The sequence below is a fragment of the Jaculus jaculus genome, chromosome 7 (genome assembly GCF_020740685.1).
Source record: "Jaculus jaculus isolate mJacJac1 chromosome 7, mJacJac1.mat.Y.cur, whole genome shotgun sequence".
Taxonomy (NCBI): domain Eukaryota; kingdom Metazoa; phylum Chordata; class Mammalia; order Rodentia; family Dipodidae; genus Jaculus; species Jaculus jaculus.
Window position 1 is genome coordinate 127,622,257 of NC_059108.1, and position 21,928 is coordinate 127,644,184.

General features: G+C 39.2%; 1 protein-coding gene across 3 annotated transcripts in view; it reads left to right on the forward strand.

The window, feature by feature from the left end:
- Trip11 (thyroid hormone receptor interactor 11) overlaps window positions 1-20,862 on the forward strand; it is a 97,134-nt gene extending 76,272 nt beyond the window's left edge. For all 3 annotated transcript variants that reach the window (XM_045154811.1, XM_045154813.1, XM_045154812.1), the window contains 5 exons: window positions 10,716-10,797; window positions 11,944-12,058; window positions 12,808-12,924; window positions 13,053-13,197; window positions 16,619-20,862. In XM_045154811.1, coding sequence (XP_045010746.1) covers window positions 10,716-10,797; window positions 11,944-12,058; window positions 12,808-12,924; window positions 13,053-13,197; window positions 16,619-16,839 — 680 coding nt within the window. In that variant the 3' untranslated portion in view covers window positions 16,840-20,862. The remainder of the gene's footprint in view (window positions 1-10,715; window positions 10,798-11,943; window positions 12,059-12,807; window positions 12,925-13,052; window positions 13,198-16,618) is intronic.
- The last annotated feature ends 1,066 nt before the right edge of the window (window positions 20,863-21,928 follow it).

Below are 21,928 nucleotides of genomic sequence, written 5' to 3' on the forward strand. Positions count from 1 at the left end.
AAATATGACCTAAACATAAGTATTTATTTTTGGTCTGCATAAAATATCCATTTAGCCAGACCACAGTAGTGGTTTCCCCACTAGAGCTTATGACCTGCCAACCATAGGCTTTTGATTGGGTTTTCAGTACCAAGCAGGAATTCCCTTGTGTGGAGCAGGAAAATATACAAAAGTAATCTAATAAGTTTATTGTAATATACAACATTAAAACATACTGTAGGGCTGGAGAGATGGTTTAGCGGTTAGGCGCTTGCCTATGAAGCCTAAGGACCCTGGTTTGAGGCTCGATACCCCAGGACCCATGTAAACCAGATGCACAAGGTGGTGCATACATCTGGAGTTCGTTTGCAGTGGCTGGAGGCCCTGATGCACCCATTCTCTCTCTCTCTCTCTCTCTCTCTCTCTCTCTCTCCCTCTCTCTCCCTCTTTCTCTCTATTGCTCTCAAATAAATAAAAATTAAAAAAAATACTGTAAAGCTACAAATAAAAACAAAGCTGAGGGCTAGAGAGATGGCTTAGCAGTTAAGGTGCTTGCCTGCAAATCCAAAGGACCCAGGTTCAATTATCCAGGATACCCATAAGCCAGATGCACAAGGAAGCACTTGCATCTGGAGTTCTAACTGCAGTGGCTGGAGGCCCTCGCGTGCCATTTTCTTTATACTGTGTGTGTGTGTCTATCCGCCTCTCTCAAATAAATAAAAATAAAAATATTTTTTAAAAAGAAGCTGAAAAATGTTGTTCATGGAACCACCTTTATGGTGCTGAGTGGTGGTGTTTTTATTTTCAATAAAGACATTCCATTTTCTAGGACATGATTTAAACAAGAAAACATATAATGTCCTGTTGAACATATGCCAAATACATTCCCAGACGCTTTGTTACCGAAACCTTTTGAGGGATTTCTTTATAGATGTTTTTGGCAGAAGTAGTGATTTTAGAGGAAACATATAAGAAGTACCAGATGCAGTTTTCTGAATTGCCATAAATGGTTAAAAAGTTATTTGTAATGATATAAACATCTGGGTATATTAAACAATGCCAACATTTGATTTAAGAATAAATATATGTAAGGTAAATAAGTTAATTTTGACTTACTGGTTACATTTTAAATGTGCCTGCCCAATATTAATATTTAACTAAACAATGTTTTAGAAATTACAGCTTAAATAATTCAAGTATGAAGGAAAAGGTAAATTATAATGTGCTGACAAGAATGTTTTGAGTTAATGTTTTGTGTGTTTTGTCTCTTTTCTCTGGGAATGCCTGCTGAGTAATTCAGTATGTAACATTCTTTTTGATCCTTCCCAGAGAAAATCAATCATTCTTTTATTGATTTATCAAATAGCCATTGTTTATCTGCTGGGAAAAGTGCTTCAATAGGCACTGGAGATAGAGTTAGGTGACAGAGGTCCTGTCTTCAGGGAGTTTGCAGGGGGAAGACTTGTAATCCAATACTTGCAACACATTGTTTTGGAAGGGAAGAGCCTCTTAGTACTTGGTGATGGTGGTATGAAAGAGTCGAAAAGGCTACTAAAGGGTACAGGTGACAGTGAGGATAGTTACAGACAAAGTAGACTAGTAGCTGGGGGGAAAGCATTCTAAACAGAAAGAGGAACTCATAGCAGATATATAATCTGGAAGTTGGTCACAGGAAGATACAGTTGACTAATGGTAACCACAGAGCAGTGCGCATGGGAGTGGCGAGGATGGAATGTCGGTAGTAGAGGACTGGAAAGGTGGAAGTAGAAATGAATTTGCTGTATGGAGAAATGAGGCTCTCAAGCATAAATCACAAAAGCACATTGTAAATGGGGCTGTACTGCTAATACAAGAGAGCAAAGAAGATGGGTTACAGACCAGTGAATTGAAGTGTTTCCAGTGGGGCAACAAATTCTCAGCTCTGCCTCACTTTTACTACCTCGGCCTGTGTGCCCAGTGCTGTCAAAGCTTAGATCTCAGGGGCTGGAGAGATGGATGGCTTTGTGGTTAAAGGCTCTGGGTTGCAAAGCCGGCTGGCCCAGATTCAGTTTCCCAGCCACCACATAAACCTGCATATGTCTGTTCACTTGTAACAGTGAAAGACCTTGGCATGTGCATATAACATGTGCAAATAAGTAAAGTTTAAAGTTTAGATCTTTCAGTGGACAATGGAAATCTGGATTTTGGTTTGAAATGTTTCAGGCTTCTTTTTTTATGTCTCAGTTTTTTAATGTGACAGCTAACTTGAGCTTTTTGTAAAAACCCCTGTGGGCAAAATGAAACACTTGTTTGAGCTGGATATTATCCATAATGATTTGCATTAGGAAGTTTCCAGAAATGAGATTCATGCTCCAGCTTAGAATGCCTTTTGTCACAAGAATATTTTGTGTAATAATGATATTCATGAAGTGGAAACATTATTATGGTTAGTTTCCTTCTTACTGTTAAAATTGCAGTTCTCTGTTTTGGGAGATGGCTGGTCTGTGCACACATCTTTCAAATTACATACTATATACTGGACTCTTTCCTTTTTTTTTTTTTTTTTGGTTTTTCATTCTAGCTCAGGTGACCTGGAAGAGTTGTCTACCATGTTCAAGGTACTGGGTTCAATCTCCAGTACTGGGGGGGGGGGGGGGGGGCGGGGGCGGGGAGAAACTCCCTTTCAAGTTCAGTTAACTATATAATATAGTAGTCTCAAACTATTTTGTTTTAATAACAAATTATGATCTAGTAGAATTCAAATAAATGTTATTAAAATTCTTTTCCTTTGAATTCATTACCATTAAGTAGAATTTTAAAAGTTACTTTTGCTCAACAATTTATAGTTATGGGACAAGAAAGCATTCCTTGTATACTCTAGACCTGAGGATTACATGTCAGTTAGGGCTGGAAAACGTTGCTTAAGAAGACAAAGCAGAACTGGGGAGGTAGGTCAGTGCGTAAAGTGCCAGCCTTTCGAGCATGGGAACCCGAGTTCAGTCTCCAGACCCACAGGAAAATGCTAGGCATGGTGTGGCACCAGAGAGGCAGAAGCAGGAGGATCTTAGGGTTCACTGGTGAGAGCGAGGCACATGAGAGACCCTGTCTTAAGAAAATGTGGATACTGTTCCTGAGGGTGACATCTGAGGCTGTCTGCTGGCCTCCATGTACACGTGCACACACATGCATGTGCACCCAAACATGCTTCCCCACCCCACTCATTAAAAAATGGGGAGTTGGGAGATGGCTCATTGGGTAAAGTGTTTGCCACACAAGTGAGAACCCCAGATTGGACCCCCAGCCCTCCTGTACATGCTGGGCAGCCAAGGTATACCTGTACTTTCAGTGCTTAGGAGGCAGAGATAGGTTAACCCTGGCATGAGCTGGCAAGCTACCCTAGCTGAGTCAATGAGCTGTGGGGTTCAAGTGAAAGACCATGCTTCTGTAATTGAAGTGGAGAATGATTAAGGATGATACCCAGTATACACCTCTGGCCCACATACACATATGTGCTCACATGTGCAAAAGATGCATATACACATGCAAAGACAAAACAGATGCTAATAATCCTAACTTAAAATTACAAATAGATGTGATTTTCTTTTGTTGTGTCTTTTTCAAAGCAGAGTCTGTAGTCCAGGCTGACCTGAAACTCAGTCTGTAGTCCCAGGCTGACTTTGAACCCATGGTGATCCTCCTGCCTCAAGCACCTGAGTGCTGAACTAAAGGTGTGTACCACCATACCTGGTTTGTTGTTACTTTTTAACTTTTTTTTTTTCGAGGTAGGGTCTTGTTCTAGCCCAGGCTGACCTGGAATTAGTCTCAGGCTGGCCCCAAACTCATAGTGATCCTCCTAATTTGTCTTCCCAAGTGCTGGGATTAAAGGCATGCACCTGCCTGGCCTATTCTTTTTTCTGTTGACTCCATTGCCTTGGTACTTTTGTAAATAACTTAAATTTTTTAAAATATTTATTACTTATTTATTTGAGGGGGGGGGGAGAGAGAGGCAGAGAGACAGAGAAAGAGAGAGAATGGGCATACCAGGGCTTCCAGCCACAGCAGACAAACTCCAGACTCATGTGCTACCTTGTGCATCTGGCTTATATGGGTCCTGGGGAATTGAACCTGGGTCCTTTGGCTTTGTAGGCAAGCACCTTAACTGCTAAGTGATCTCTCCAGCCCATGTCTTGGTTCTTTTATTTTTTTTTAAGTGTTTCTTAAAATTTATTTTATTTGACACAGAGACATAGAGGCAGAAAGAAAGAATGGGCTTGCCAGAGCCTTCAGTCACTGCACAAAAACTTCAGACGCATGTGCCACCTTGTGTGTGCATCTGGCTTACGTGGCTCCTGGGGAATTGAACCTGGGTTTTTGGCTTTGCAGGCAAGCGCCTTTATCTTTAAGCCATTTCTCCAGCTGCCTTGGTTCTTAATGAGAAATACTCAAAATGGAGGGGGTAATCATAAAATACTAGCATTAGTTAAAGTGAACTGTATGGTTGCTGTTGATTAGGACAAAATTGAGCAGTGAACTCGTTATTTTAAGAAATCAGATGAGAGTGCTCATGTTTTTTGTTTTTTTTTTAATATTTATTTATTTATTTGAGAGAGAAAGAGAAAATAGGTGTGTCAGGGCCTCTAGCTGCTGCAAACAAATTTCAGATACATGCACCACCTAGTGCATCTGACTTCACCTGGGTACTGGGGAATTGAACCTGGATCCTTTGACTTTGCAGACAATCGCCTTAACCTCAAAGCCATCTCTCTAGCCCAAGAGTGTTCATGTTTTACATAGCAGTTAACTGTTCAGAAAACTCCTATCTGATCATTTAGATGATTCTCTCAAAATTCTTTGACATTCAAATGCTCAGTTTACAAACTAAACAACATAGTCTGGCCCTGGTAATGGGACATGGGTCATCTCTAGGTCTTGTGACTTGAGTTCTGGGCTTCATCCACCTTTGTCTCAGACAGCCAGGCTGTTCAGTAAACCTGTCCATAGGAGATCAGCCATGAAATATCAAAGTGAATTTATAAGCAGCGTGGTAATTTTGAGATGTTCTCTGAAGACAGTGTTATAGTGTACTGTCATTAATCACAGTAAACGTAAGTGTGCTGTGCTGAGTTGTTGCAGGGAATTTTTTTGATTTTGATTTTAAATCAAGTGGTGCAGACTGGTGCCATCTCTGGGTATTTCAGGGCAGCTCTACTTTTGTGGTTTACTGGGTCACACACTCAGGGCATGCTTTTCCGAGGTTAGACTCAATCCTAGCTGCTTTATTGCTTAACTTGAAAATGCTTCCCACTCCCACTTTCACTTCTAAAGAATTATTTTGGCATGTGAGATTATTCACAGGACTATTGTATTTGGCTGAAACTCATTTCTGAATAGCCATATTTTGCCTGCCCATGTAAATATAGCTCTGACTGCATATTGTGGTTTGAGTCAGTCTTCAGTTTTTATAGAAAAGCATTCAGAATTTCTGATGGGAGGAGAGTTAAGTGTTGCTGAAGGAAAGGAGGGACCTGTGAGATCAGGGTTTGACTTCTCTTTTCCTAACTTTTCACAGTTCATTAATACGTTCCTTCTAGATCTTTCCCCCTAAGTCTTATTTTTATTTTTTTATTTTTTATTTTTCAAGGTAGGGCCTCACTCTAGCCCAGGCTGACCTGGAATTCACTATGGAGTCTCAGGGTGGCCTCGAACTCATGGCGATCCTCCTATCTCTGCCTCCCGAGTGCTGGGATTAAAGGTGTGCTCCACCACGCCCAGTTTATTTTTATTTTTTAATAATTTTATCAGCAATTCTTTTTATGATATTTATTTTTTAAATTTATTTGAGAGAGAAAGAGAAGCAGAGAGGGAGGGATTGAATGGGCATGCTAGGGTCTCTAGACACTGCAAAGAAAGTCCAGACACATATGCCGCCTTGTGCATCTGGCTTACGTGGGTCCTGGGGAATCGAACCTAGGTCCTGTGGCTTTGCAGGCAAGTACCTTAACTGCTAAGCCATTTCCGCAGCCCCTATATTTATTTTATTTTATTTTATTTTATTTTATTTTATTTTATTTTATTTTACTTTATTTTATTTATTTATTTATTTGAAAGAGAAGCATACAGAAATAGGCAGGTAGAAAGAAAGAATGGGCACACCATGGCCTCTAGCCACTGCTGACAAACTCTAGATGTGTGCACCCCCTTGTGCATCTAGCTTACATGGGTCCCAGGGAGTAGAACCTAGGTCCTTTGGCTCTAAGCTATCTTTCTAGTCCCCTATTTTTATTATTGATTAATTAATTTTTTTTTTTGAGGTAGGGTCTCACTGTAGCTCAGGTTGACCTGAAATTCACTATGTAGTCTCAGGGTGGCCTTGAACTCATGGTGATCCTCTTACCTTTGCCTTCAAGTTCTGGGATTAAAGGTGTGCGCCACCACACCCAGCTATATATCCTCTTATATCCCTTCCTCCCCTCCTTGGGCGGCCCTCCTTGGGGTGGGGTTATTGGTATTTACCATGGGTTATGAATTTATTAGTCAGTTTTTGTTGGGTAAGAGAGACAGTACTTCAGGATACTCCTTTCTATCCTATAGTCCTTACAGTATTTCACACTCCTCTTCTACAGTGAGACTTGGAGGGCATGTTATATGTCTGCTTTAGTTTTGAGCTCTCTGCAACCTCTGGATTTCTGCTTTGATGAGTTTTAAGTATCCTCAGTTTCTGTCACCACCTTCCTGGATTAGGTTGTCAGGATAGCAGTAAGAGCATCACTTATGTTTAAGTCACCACTTCCTGTCATGTCTCCTGAAGTTTTCTGAGGTGTTTTTTTTTTCCTTCCTGTATTAAAATGGTACATTTAAAGTACTACTTGAATTTAAAAGAGCTGAACACTTTGTATTTTATTAGCTCAGTTACTATATATTCAATAGTGACTTTAACACATTGTAATCTTATTATGTTTGAAATTTATAACTTAATAAACATTACATCAGAACCTACTTTTAGCTTTGTGAATTATACTCTGAAAATGTTTACATATCATGCAAGTTTTTTGTTCAGTTGATTTTCTAAGATGAGGCCTTACATTGTTGCTTAGGCTTGCCTCAATTCCTAGGCTCAAGTGATCTTACTCCCTCCCTTACAGCCTCCTGAGCACTGGGGAGTGCTGGTTAAACTGCATGGCTCAGCTCATCATCTGTTGTGGATCTTGTAAGTGAGAGACAGGCAGAGCAGTGCAGTTCATATCAGGTTTATGTTCCATACAGATAACACTGTGAGCCACATGTTTATTCATGTTTCCTCCCTCTGTTCTCCTTTTTTGAGACAGGGTCTTAATATGTAACTTGGCCTGACCTCAGTATGTACCTCAACCTAGCCTCCAACTTGTAATTCTTCAGTCTTAGCCTCTAGGTGTTTTCATGATGCTTGGTATAATTTTTAATTTTTTAGTGGCCACACTAAAATGATTTTTAAAAAACCACAAGTGAAATTATTTTCAATAATGTATTTTATATAATCCAGTATCTTCAAATTATTATTCTGAAATATAATTGGTATAAAATTATGGACGTGTGTAGAAGGGAACCTGAGAGGAAAGGGAGGTGTGAACAGAGTAGAGAATTTTGACCTCTTCTTCAGCTCTCTCTGTAGCCCTGGAGGATGAGTGGAGAAGGGGAAAGGGACGACATTGCTGCCATCTTTGCTCTGGCTTCTGCTCTAGTTGTTGAGTGGGATGGTCAAGTCAGCACAGGAAGAAGTGAAAAGAGAACTACTTACTTGTTCTTCCTTTGTTCGAGAGTTCTCTTCACATCCACAATATAATGCTAGAAAATAACTCAGATAGCAACACATGCTCATAGTGTTGATCTGCATATGAAGAGTCTTAAGAGAAAATGTCTTTAACTGATTCACACTTGAATAATAGCCCCCCCCACCTTTTATATCCAAGTTTAGATTCCTTCTTGGAAAGGCAGGAAAAGTTTATAGTAGATTTTCCAAACACAAGCTTAACTTTTTAAAAAAATATGTTTTTTATGTTTATTTATTTCAGAGAAAGAAAAAAAAGAGATAGATGATAGATAGACAGAGAGTGAAAGAGGGAGAATGGGCACATCAGGGCCTTCAGCCACTGCAGATGAACTCTAGACACATGTGCCACCTTGCGCATCTGGCTCCACATGGGCACCAAGGAATCAAATCTGAGTCCTTTGGCTTTGCAAGGCCTGAGCCATCTCTCCAGCCCAAACTTTGCTTTTTATAATATGGTTATGACAATTATCTCTATTTTGGTAAGGTTGCCCTATTCTATGAATGACATTTTGTGCTATAGAATTTTGCAATTTAGAAAAGCTCAAGCCATTGCAAACATTTGAAGTAGATGCTTTATAAATCAGAATGAGAACATAATACGACGAACAGACCTAATCAAGAAAGTAAGTTGTTCACTGTAGCATAAAGGATAGATAAGAGTAAGTGGTTCAAATGAATAAGAGCTTTACAGGCAGAGGAAATTACATGTGCAGAATCTGAGAGAATTCTGTGGAAAACAAGAATCCAGAAATATACTGTTTATTCATGGTCAGTTGATTTTTCAGAAGGATGCCAAAAGAATAGGTTTTGGGGGGCTAGTGAGATGGATCAGTGGGTAAGAGTGCCTCCCACACAAGCATGAGGGCCTGACACCATTTGAGTTTGAATCCTCAGCACCCATGTATTATAGCTGCCATGGTCATACATATCTGTAACCCCAGACCTGTGGGGATCAGAGACCTGAGAATTGCGAAAGTGGCAAGCTCCAAAATCAGTGAGAGACTGACGTAAACGTATAGATAACCAATAGGAGGGGACACTCGTGTTCTCCTCTGGCCTTTCACATGGACACACTGCATTTACCACATATATAACACACATACCATACACACATGTGCAAAAAAGGTTTTCTCCCATATAGTACTGTAAGTGGATATCTCTGTGTGAAAGAGTGGACACCTACCTCATACCATGCACAGAAATGAACTTGATTATTATCATAGACCTAAGTGCTCAGTCAAAATTCTTAGAAAACAACAAAGGAGCACATGAAACCTGAACTAGGAGATAATGTCTAGATATGATATCAAATACACAAACAAGAGAAAATAAATAAGACTTCATCAAAATTTAAAGTTTCCATGTTTCACAAGCTACCATGAAAGTGAACTGGGAAAAGCATTTGCAAGTCATAACACCTGACAGGAGCTTACCGAGCTATGACTAGTCAAAGAAAGAGTAGGTTTGTGAGAAGGGTTTGAAGAGTGGAGCTCTTTTACAGGTAGTCTACTCTTCATTTCCTTCAGAATTAGAACTTGTAAGCACTCCTTCTAGCTCAGACTGACTACTTCTGAGGTAGCAGGTGTATGTACATCCATGCTTGACTGAGAAGTTCTTTAGCCAGAAGCTTGATCCTGTGGCATGGTTGACTTAGGAGTAGGATGTGTCCTGTTAGATTTCTAGACTTTGCCTTTATATTACCCAGTTTCTGCCTATTCCACCAACATATTACAGATTTGCTGAAGAATTTTAAAATAGTCTAAACATGCTTCTAAATCAGTCACAATTAATATGGCAGAGCCAATGATCTGAATTGTATTTTGTAATTTCTGTGGGGTTTTTTTTGGTTTTTCGAGGTAGGGTCTCACTCTGGCCCAGGACCTGGAACTCACAGCGATCCTCCTACCTCTGCCTCCCAAGTGCTGGCCTGGCTTATTTTGGAATTTCTTTTCCCCAGAATACTTTGTACAGTATACTAACTTTGTCATGAGCCACAGTCTCAGTTGTATTAGATAGTCTTAGCAGACCCAAAACAGATTTCAGCCAGAAAAAGAAAATCTTCTCCTATTAAAGTAAAAGTTGCTCTGCAAATATGTCATGCAGGAAAGCTGTGGTAACAATCTATTCTTTGCCATTAAATTTCTAAAGAGGATAGAAATCTGTTGTGATTTTTAAATTTTTGACTAAATAATTTTTCTGGAGGCAAACAATGTGGAATATGCACCCTCTGGCTTTCCAGTAATCTCTGTATCAGGAGCATCTTTTCCTAAACCACAGAAGAGATGGAAGTCACTGGATAGTCTACATTAAAATAGGGCATAATGTTCACATGTCACAGTAAAGATCTCCTAAGTCTTATGTATTTATCCAGACTATCATAGTTCGTTAGTGCCTATCTTTTTAAAATGTTTATTGTTATTATTAACAAGATGTTTCATGTGGATCCATCTTGCGTTGGTACCCTCTTTTCCCTTGTCCCTATCCCCATTATTTTCCGTTAGGGACGCTCCTCAGTGGGGTTGCAGGTATTCTCCAAGGGTCTGTGATTTATGTGTTGTGGGAACAGTAGTCAGTTATTGGGGGGGGGGGGGTGGAAATGCCTCTGAGCATGATGCCCCAACCAGTGGCTCTTAACAATCGTTCTGTCCCCTCTTCTGCAAAATTCTCTGAGCCGTGGTGGGTGAGTTTTAAGTTTCCTTCAGTTTTAAGTTTCTGGATCTCTACTTTGGTAGGTGTTGAGTGTCCTCAGAGTCTGTCTCCTACATCCTGGTGCTGACTATCAGGAACAGCATGGAAGCAGCACTCTTGCTCATCTTCCCATGTCCTCTGTGGATTTAGCTGTGGCTTAGCTGAGGTGCGGGGACTAGTTTATCTCCTCCAGTCTCGCTGCCTTCAGGACCAGGGAACTGGGAGCTTAATGCCTGTCTTTGTTTACTTATCTTTAAAACAGATGAGCTCCGGCAAGAAATGCTGGATGATGCACAGAAGAAATTGATGAACTTGGTAAACAGCACTGAGGGAAAAGTGGACAAGTATGATTTGTTTTGTTTCTTCTTCTTTTTAATATTTATGTTTATTTGAAAGAGAAAGTGTGCGTGTGAGAAAGAATGGGCATTCCAGGGCCTCTTGCTACTGCAGTTGAACAGTTGACACATGTTTCACTTTGTGCTTCTAGGTACTGGAGAACTGAACCCTGGGCTGGCAGGCATTGCAAGCAAGGGCTTTTAACCACTGAGCCATCTCTCCAGCCCTTCATTCTTTTTAAAATACCTTACGGAAAAGTTAAAACATCACTTCAGTATGAAGTACTTAAAAAAATGAATTTATTTTGTTTTAAATTTTCCAAGGTAGAGTTTCACTGTAGCCCAGGTTGACCTGCAGTTTACTTTGTACTCTCAGGGTGGCCTTGAACTCATGGTGGTCCTTCTACCTTTGCCTCCCAAGTTCTGGGATGAAAAGCGTGCACCACCACACCTGGCTAAGATTTACTTATTGTAGTTTTTCTCTCTTTAACTGTCTTTAAACATATCTTGTTTAAGCATATTAAGTGCAATTTACACTTACTATTTTTAAAATTCAAGAATTATTAGCAAATGTTTAATAAATATGTAATGAAGGCATAGTGGTTAAGCTTAAGAGCAGTCATCTCTATGTGTGTTTCAGGGCAGCATCTAGCCAGTTAGGTGTTGAGAATTAATAGTGAGGCACCTTCTCTCTTGGTTCGTTAAGTGATGCTTGAAAAAAAGTGTACATTTGGGTTCTGAAGTCTTCCTAATTAAACTTTTTTTTTTTAGATTAAAAAAAAATATTTATTTATTTATTGGTTAGAGACCAGGGGTGGGGGAGAGAAAGCGTGAGAATGGGCATACCAGGGCCTCTAGCCACTGCAAACAAACTCCGGATGCATGCGTCCCCTTGTGCATCTGGCTTATGTGGGGCCTGGAGAATCGAACCACAATCCTTAGGCTTCACCTGCCTGTCCCTTAACTGTTCAAGCCATCTCTCCAGCCCCCTAATTAAACTTCTTAAGATTTTTTCAAAGCTACTTTAAAATATTTTATTGTTTAGTATTTTCATAATAAGTACCTCATTGTTTGAGTACAATGAAATGTTTATTTGTTTAATGTTTGGTACCATGTTAGAATGACTTGAGCTGTTTTCTGCCTATGTTTACTTAGAGTCCTCATGAGAAACCTCTTCATTGGTCATTTCCACACACCAAAGAATCAGCGCCATGAAGTGTTACGACTAATGGGAAGCATCCTAGGTGTTAGAAGGGAGGAAATGGAACAGGTAACTGGACAATGAAAGCCTTTTTACATTCTTTATTCCTTTTTTAAATTGTTGTTTTTAAAATTTTAATTAATTTGTTTATTTATTATTTATTTATTTGGTACTGGGGATGGAACCAAGTGCCCTCCCATTGAGCTACCTTCCTTGCCCACCCCCCACTCTGAATATATTTATAACATAAGGGTATTTTGGAAAATTGTATGCTGTTACTATATGTAACTTTTAATATTTTTATTTATTTACTTGCAAGGAGAGACAGAGAGAATGACACAAAGAGAGATAGAAAATGAGAGAGAATGGACATGCCAGGGCCTCTAGCCACTGCAAATGGACTCTAGACATATGCACCACATTGAGGGTCCTGGGGAATCAAACCAGGGTCGTTAGGCTTTGCAGGCAAGTGCCTTAAGTGCCGAGCCACCTCTCCAGCCTTATATATAACGTCTACCTAATCCAGTTTTCTCAATTGATATGGTAGATTTTTTTTTCAATTTGTATGCTATTAATTAGCTTATCTATTTTGCAACTTATAAAGAGTTTCTTATACCAGAATGTTGAAATTCTGAGATATAGTCATGCCCAAAACATTTATTTGAGACTGCTCAGGATGTCATTGTAGCCCCTACCAATAGTAGGAAACACTTGGTAGGATTTGAACCTGTAAATCATGATGTACTATTATCTGAAGTCATGTAAAAGTGTTTTTTCTTGTACTGATAATGTTTTTCTGTTTTAAAATAATCTTGCAGTTGTTTAATGAAGATCAAGGAGGTGTTACTAGGTGGATGACCGGGTGGTTTGGAGGAGGATCAAAAAGTGTACCCAGCACACCTTTGAGACCAAGTCAGCAATCTGTGTTTAATAGTGTAAGGACCAGTTTTGTTCTTGTTGGATATTAGTGATAAAATGATTCTCTTCCATACTTACTTGCAAAGAATCACATTTCTTTTCAGATTATTTTATAGCCGAATGTAACCAAAATATTTTTTCTTAGTCTTTTTCAGAACTTTTTGTTAAATTTCTTGAAACAGAATCTCATCCTTCTGTCCCACCACCAAAGCTGTCTGTTCAGGACATGAGACCTCTTGATTCACCAGCAAGAAGAAAACTAGATACAAGCACAGCAGAAGCTTTTAAAGGTAAAGCTAGATATATGTTCTTTCTTCAGTGTTAAAAATTGAATATATAGGCTAAAGAGATGGCTTAGCAGTTAAGGCACTTGCCTGTAAAAGCTAAGGACCCAGGTTCGATTCCCCAGTACCCACATAAGTCAGATGCACATGGTAGTGCATGCTTATGGCGTTCGATTGCAGTGGCTGGAGGCCCTGGTGCATCCATTTTCTCCTCTTCTGTCTCTGCCTCTTTTTCTCAAATAAATAAAAAAAAATGTTTTTTTAAATTGAATGTTTAACTTTTTTTTTTGCTTTATAGTGATCTCAAATTTTGAGTATTTTAGAAAATGTGCAATACTACTTCCAAAATTCCAATAAGTCATCAAATTTTGGCTATTATTTAATTTTCCTTAATGGTATGAAATACTTTTTGTTAAATATTTTATTTATTTGCCAGAGAGAAAGGGGCAGATAGAGAGAATGGACACACCAGGACCTCTAGCCAGTGTAAATGAACTCCAGATGCATGTGCCACCTTGTGCATCTGGCTTTATGTGGGCACTGGGGAAATTGAACCTGGGTCTTTGGCTTTGCAGGCAGGCCCCTTAACCACTAAGCCATCATATTTCCAGCCCCAATAGTATGAAACATTTCCCCTTCATATCTCGGAATAGCTCTTCTGCATACGCCCCCTTGAATTACTCTTGCAGATGTGGCGATAAAGCTCCTTCCAGTAAGTATACCTTTGCTTCAACATCTGCTTTTGTTTCTCACAGATGATGCTTATCACTATTCAAAGTTAGATGTGTAATTTATAGTTTGAGAGGATTTTCCACCTTTGAAAGTCCAGGTGTCATACTTAATAACCAAACCTTGTCATGTAAATAATACATATAAGCTTAGTTTAGTCACTTGGCTGAACTGTCCAAGAATATTACAAAGCACCTTTGCATGTGGAAAGATCTGCCTGGAAAGAAATAGTTGCTCATTATAGACATATGTTCATGTATTTGATCCCACAGAGTTATCAGGGAGGGTCTTATTTATTTCATACTGATCATAACAACATGGACTAATATTTCCTGAGTGAATTATCCAGTAGACTATAAATAAATTCCTTATTAGAATTCCTCTTTTTTTTTTTTTTCCCTGAAATCTTCATATTTTACTATATACTAAGATATATATGTGGCTTTTCAAGGTAGGGTCTCACTTTAACCCAGGCTGACCTGGAATTTACTATGTAGTTTCAGGGTGCCCTCAAACCTATGGCATTCCTCCTACCTCTGCCTCCCAAGTGCTGGGATTAAAGGTGTGTGCCACCATGCCTGGCAACATTGAGATATTTTAATATAGACTAAAGGTGTTGTTATATGTATTTTAGTTTTTATCATACATCGTATTTAACATTAGATAAAATACTGAAGAATTTATGTTCTGGGATTTTGAAAACTTCCTTAGTCATCTAGACAGGTGTTTCTATTTTTCTGAACTTTTATAGATAAAATAGTGAACTTTATCTGTCATTAAAATAAAAGTTGATGAAAAATCATAATTCTAGCTAAGAAGTATATAATACACTGAGAACGTCTTTTTTTTTTTTGAGGCAGGGTCTTACTCTAGCCCAGGCTGACCTGGAATTGATTCTGTAGCTCCAGGTTGGCCTCATACTCACTCACACGATCCTCCTACCTCTGTCTCCCAAGTGCTGGGACTAGAGGTATGTACCACCATACTGGCTCATTTGTTTTGTTTTGTTTTTGAGGTATGGTCTCACTCTAGCCCAGGCCCCTGCAATTTATTATCTAGTCTCAGGCTGGCCTCAAACTCACAGCAATCCTCCTACCACTGCTTCTCCAGTGCCGGGATCAAAGGCATGTGCCACCATGCCTGGCTTTTCTTTTCCTCTTAACACTAGGTTATAGCTTCTGAGGGAAGTTCTTTATGCAAAGATTTCCACATCCCTCTGCCTTCCTTTATTCCCTCTCCCTTTTCCTCCTTTCTCACCACAACCCTTTCTTTTATTAAATCTAAGCCTAATTTAATTTGTAGTGATCAATCAGTGATATCTAAGTGGTATAATAGAGTTTTCATGAAGAAAAGCAGCGGTGGTTTTCCACCCTTTGTTCACAAGTATGTCAGAGTTTAGTGTAGACAACATCAGAAACTTTTCCAGTTGGAGTTTATAGGAAACTCCAGCTCTGGACTCCAGGGGGACTCAGGAACAACTAGAGTTATTGAGTTTGTCCATACTTTTTTTTGGGGTGGGGGGGTTTCAAGGTAGGGTCTCACTCTGGTCCAGCTGACCTACAATTAACTCTGTCATCTCAGGGTGGCCTTGAACTCATGGCAATCCTCCTACCTCTGCCTTCTGAGTGCTGGGATTAAAGGCATGTGCCACCACGCCTGGCAGGAGCCTTCTTTTTGAGTATCCCATAGTTAAAATGGACACCTTTAAGGGTTTGTCTCTTACCCTGAAGATATTAGTGTTCTTGAGTAACAAAGCAGAATTCTAGCCACTAAGATGTAGGTTATAAACCAAATACCTATTCTAGTAAAAATGAATTGTATCCACCCAACTTGATAGAACCAGAACAGTAATATCACCAACAGTTGTTTCTCTAAATTTCTAAAGGAAGATTGGATAATGTATGCATATAGTGTTTTAATTCTAGTAAGTTAATATTAATTTAATTATTATAACAACATAATAATACAATATGCTAGCCTCTTTCATGACCCTTATTAACCCTAAGAAACCTTAAGTTCTCAAGTCCTTTATCTTTATCTGGGTAAGAAAAGAGTTTGCCTTGTAACATAAATATCACCATTATAAAAGTTTTTATTATAAGTGACTTCTCAGTTATATAATCAGTTTTAAGGGTAAAACATTAATTATGTGTACAAACACTCTTGCTTCCCCTTTTCTCCCGTTCCTTTTTCTTCATTTCTTCTCTTTCATAGATTCTGCATGTAGGATCTAGAATCTAGCAGCATATGAATTAAATTTATTTAGTAGTCAAATCTGGAAACCTAAAACACATGTTTAATAACATTACTTCTGTCAGAAATTGTTTTAAATTATTAGGCATGACTTCAATGAGATTTTCATAATACAAATTAGTATTTTATACTTAGAAATTGAGGGTCTAATGGTGCTTTCATTTTGAATAAGTAAAGAGCAATCCAAAACCTATGCTAAACACTAATGTTATCACCATCAAGACAGAAATTAAATTTGATGGCAGTGGTAAACTAATTATTTAGGAGGCCAGTGTCTTATTCATTAGGTGAGTGGGGCTTCTTAAATTGGTTATTTAAACATCTGTGCTCATCAGCTTAATAATATATAAGAATGGGTTTCTTTATGGTGTTGTATTCAGGTGACTGTTTTAATTAAATTTATTTGTGAAGGGGAGAGCCTACATAATTCCTATTTTTCCTTTAGAGTCAGCAGAATCCAGGGCTGGTAGAAGAACAGATGTGAATCCATTCCTGGCTCCCCGCTCCGCAGCTGTGCCTCTCATTAACCCAGCTGGACTTGGACCTGGTGGGCCAGGGCATCTTCTCTTAAAACCCATCTCAGATGTTCTGCCCACCTTTACACCTTTGCCAGTGTCATCTGACAACAGTGCTGGTGTTGTGCTAAAAGACCTGCTAAAGCAGTAGGTGGTTCTCAAACTGGGGGCTGTATCGCACCTTAAAGCAGCCGTGAACACTATCATGTATGTACTTTACCACAAAGTGGCCTTTTGGAGGAAGTCATGCATTTGTTTGTAGTTGTCACCTCTCTAAAATTAATAAAAATATTCTTAATGCTTTTGGAAATTGCAGGTGTCAAAAAGCAAGTATCTACTACAAAATCTGTTGTTTTTCCTTTTTTGATTTGACCTATGCTGTAAAGATTTTAGTTTACAAAAATTTAGTTTACAAAAATTTTAAGGAGGGGGAAAAACAAAAATGCTACTGTGGAGATAAATATATTCATTCATTCATTTAGCCTTTTATTTCCTTATCTGATTTTCAAACTTTTTTAGAGCTAGAGACACATGATTTATCTTTTAAAGATAAGGAATTTATTTTAAAAAATGGTTTCTCTGCATAGAGCAAAAAAATGAGTCTGAAGTAATGATCTTTAGAGGATTCTGTATATAGGCTGAGAAACAAGGCTGTCCTTGGGAGGTCCCAAGTGCCCTGAGACAAAATGTATTTGATTCTATGCAATTTTATCATATGTGTCAATTCATTTGACTACCAACTGCCACAGTTGAGATATGTCTCTCCCATCATAAGGATCCCTTGGTCTATCCTTTGCTAACCACAACCACTCCTGCTTCCTCCCGCCTTAATCCTCAGCAACCACTAACTGTTGCCCTCTGTAATTTTATTTCAGAAGTGCTGTGTATATTGAACCATATGTTATATCCCTTCTTGAGATGGGTATTTTTCTACTTAGCATAATTACCTTGAGATCCATTCAGGTTGTTGGATGGATTAGTAGCTTGTATTGAGGTAGGGTCTCACTCTAGCTTAGGCTGACCTGAAATTCCCTATGTAGTCTCAAGGTGGCCTTGAACTCACGGCGATCCTCCTACCTCTGCCTCCTGAGTGCTGGGATTAAAGGCGTGCGTCACCACGCCCAGCTAGTTTATTCCTTCTTATTGTTCACTACATGATATGGTCCTACTGTTCAATTTTAGGATCTGTCTGCTTGCAGGTAGCATGGAAGACTAAAGGTTCCTTACACACAACTTTCATGTAAGTGTTCGATATGCAGCTGCATCCACACAGCCGTAATCAGCAATATCATTCAACTTGCCACCTCCTGCCTCTGTCTGAAGTGGTGTGCTCCAGGGGCAGCCGTCCTGAGTGTCCATCCCCATCACAGGGGCCATTCAGTGAGCGCTCTTCAATAGCACCGGCACCAGGTGTTTGCCACTTTAGAGGGTATTTCTTTACTTTTTTACAAACTCATCATAGGAAAATCCTGACCTGAAGCTTAATTGTATTGGGATGTTCATATATGTATCAGGTGTTGAAATTGTACATTTAAGAGACAATTATTGCAGATTTTGTAAATTAAATAAGTCTTTAAAACAGAAACATTTGTATAGTGAGGAAAGGTGAAAATGAGACTGACCCAAAAATGTAAATAGGCCTGGCTCTGGCCACAGCTAAATTTGGTTCTTTGTAAATTTACCTGTAATGAATTGAATATTTCTAATGTATTTAAAAGTCTATAAGCTTTGATGATGTGTTGATGTTTAAAATGATTTTTTTTCTGAAAAATTAAGCAATTGAGATAAAGAGACAGATGACATTGTGAAGCAGCATTAAGTAACTTGTTTGGACTGCCTGTCTATAGTATGTTTTTGAAAGGATGTCATAAAAGTTCATATTAGAGATGTTCAACTTCCTCCTGTCAGTTTTGCCCTTCATTATTTGTCTACAACGGTACAGATGGTTCTCAGCTTATGGCCCAATAAATACATATGAATTGGAAGCATCTAGAATTGAAAATGCATTTGCTACCCCTATCCTCCCAGCTGACCTAGCAGCTTGGCAGCTGAAGCAGACTGACTGTTGCTCCCGAGTTGGGATCTTGTGGTTCACTGGGAGCTACCGCTCAGCACTGCCGCGTGGTGCATCCTGCTGGCTCTGGGAAAGTGTGCTTCTGAGTCTGAGTGCGGTGTCTCCCCAGCGTGCCTTGGGCTGCCGTCACCGTGAGGCTGAAGCATTGTAAGTCAGAACGTCATGAGTTGAGGATCATCTGTATTACTGTAGGTTTTCATATGCACCATAAAAAAGATATTCTCAGTGACTCTCCTAAATTATTTGCTGCTTGCCATTGAAGATTAAATGTGGAGAAACTGAAACATTTGTTTTTAAGGTAACAAAGACTCATGGGCCTCCATTTTGAAGGAATGGAAGCTGTCAAATGTCTTAATTTGAAGTCGGGAGGTGCATAGTGGATACTTCAGCTCATTATGTTTTATATTTGAAATATATTGAAAGATTTAAAGTATTTCCTCCCTTGACCAAAGCAGCTTCCTTACCTCTTTGCTTAACCGAAGTTTAAAAGCTGACCTGGGTAGATCGCACACCTAAGCATCCAGAACACGGTATTACATGGCTGCTATTGAAGTGTGTGACCTTGTCTGAAAGCTCTAGTACCTAATGTTTCTATTGTGTGCTTAAGTGTTCGTTGATGTAAACCAGGAATAACTCATCGACTTTTCTGAAACTAAGTTGTGTCTGAGATGAACCATCTGCTCAAGGAAGTGTCTTAGGGAAGAGAAGTGAAGCGTATAATTTCAGTGGCAGCCATAGGACACTCTGAACGGTACACTTACTGCAGTGTTTTAACTACAGTAAGTTTGCTGTTTATATCTCTGTGAAATTAGTAGAATTTGTGGTTGCATTTTGCCTTAGCTGCTATGGTTTTTCACAACATTCCTAATGGTTTTCAACTGCAGTTAAATGTACTATAATAGAAAATTTACCCTGCCATTGAAGTTGATTTCAGTATAATACAGTATCATGTGGTTTTGTGAATTTTAGTTCTTAACATTCTTTTTTTTTTTAAGGGAGAAAAACCAAAACACTAGGCAAAAAGGAATGGCTTTCTTGCAACTAGTCAGTTAAAACAGCAACTCTCACCACAAGTAAAGCCTCTAGTTTCTTTTGACCTCCTAATGGTTAACTTCAAAGGGCAGAAAGACTTCAGACTACTTACTAGTCAGTAGGGGAAGAGTGTGGGAAGAAGGCTTAAGCCACGTTTGCAGGGACAGAGGATTACTGTTAGAAAGGGCCATTATGTGCTAAACTTCAAATTATTGGAATTTGATTTTTTTTTTTTACTAAATGAAAATTTTCATATCTCAAAGTATTTAAAACATCTTCCATCCACAGAATTTGTCTTTAATTTTGTAAATATCAAGTTAGATAATATTTATTTTGTATATTTCTATGGGAAAATGATGATTTTAATGTTCTGACACCTGTGATTATCTGTCAGTCTTTACATTTTAACTTATGGTTTTATTATTTAAAGTTGATATTTTTTTGATTTCTAAACAAACAAATGAGAAAATTCTGACCCAATCTTAAGATTCAGTTGTATTTTATAGAGCTAAAGTCCATGCATTTTAAAAACATTTCTCAGGAGCACTACAAGGCAAAAAAAAAAAAAAATACTCTAAATAAAAATGATATATGTAAGTTGGACATGTCTTCACAATAAAAAATTTTCAGCAAACAGCTGCTGACCATTTCTTTAGAAGGAGGAATGCCTTACACATGTTGTTTGTCACAGCAGTTGATGAACTACTGAAGCTGATGTGTTCAAGTGCCCGCTGGGTATGAGCTGTTAGGATCCAGTTTGAGCCTTGGGAGTTTAAGAACAAACTTAAGATTCTCAAGAATGTGCATGAGGCGAGAGTTTAGCCGACCGGCCTTCTTCAGCTTGCCCGCTTTTCCCATCAGAGAAGTAGCATGCTTCCTTGGTCTCTTGGTCTTTCTCCACGATAGTCAGTATATCTTCATTTTTTCATAGTTGTAGAATTTGACTATTTTCAGGTCTTTATGTGGTGGCAGCATTGGAATAAACATGGGTTTTAAGCTTGACAGCTGAATTGAAGTCATGGTTTTGACCCCTTATAGGTAAATGTTAATAAAGTTACTTTGACTGTGGGCCTTATTTTCTCATCTGTGAAACAATACCTACCTAGTAAGCCTGCAGAGTTACAAGGAGCAAGTACGTGCTGAATATTAAATGAGTACATTTACTGCCTGTGGAGATGATGGAAGTTGTGATTATTACTGCCTAAGAATGGATAAAAATATCAGGGGTAGGGGCCCGGAGCCACAAGCCATTCCAAAAGGCATCAGAAGCCACAGTGCTTGTTGCTGAGATGTCTGGTAAGGTTAACTCTGTGTGTGTGTGTGTGTGTGTGTGTGTGTGTGTGTGTGTGTGTGTGCGCGCGCGCGTGCGCATGTGCAGGAGAGTGTAAAAGCCAGAGGTTGATGTCAGGTTTTTTCTTTTTGTTTGTTTTACTTTTTATTCTATTAATATAGACAACATGCCATGATCATAATCAACACCCACCCCTTCCCCTCCCAAGCCCCCCCCCAACCCGAATCCCTTCTTTCCAAATAGGCTGTTCTATTTTGATGCCATCATTTTCCCCTCCTGTTATGCAGGCCTTGTGTAGGAAGCATCAGCCACTGTGAGGAATATCAAGGCTACTTTGTGTCTGGAAGACAGTATTGTAAGCACTCCTCCTTATCCTTTGGCTCTTACATTTGTTCCCTGAGCCGGGGAGAGAGTGATCGAGATACCGCACTCAGTGCTGAACACTTCGCTGTCACTTCCAAGCGCTTGGATGAATTTTGAGTCACCCCAGTGGTCACTGCCATCTGAAATGCAAAGCTTCCCTAACCAAGAGTGAGAATAGCATTAATACATGGAGCATAAATGTAAGTACTTAGAAGGTAGTTTGGTGGGTACAATATATCCATTTATCTAGACCACAGTGGTAGATTTCCCCTCTAGGGCTTAGGACCTCCCCAGCCATAGGCGTTGGATTGAGTTTTTAGTATGAGACAAAAATTCCTATCAAAGTGTGGGCCTCAAGTCCAGTCAGAGCAATTGGTTTCCCCCATAACAGTGCCAGACATGCCACCATTGTCCCAGGTAGTACATTTGGTCTGGCTGGCCAGCCATAGAGCTTTCTGGGTCTACTCCTGGTTAATGTCA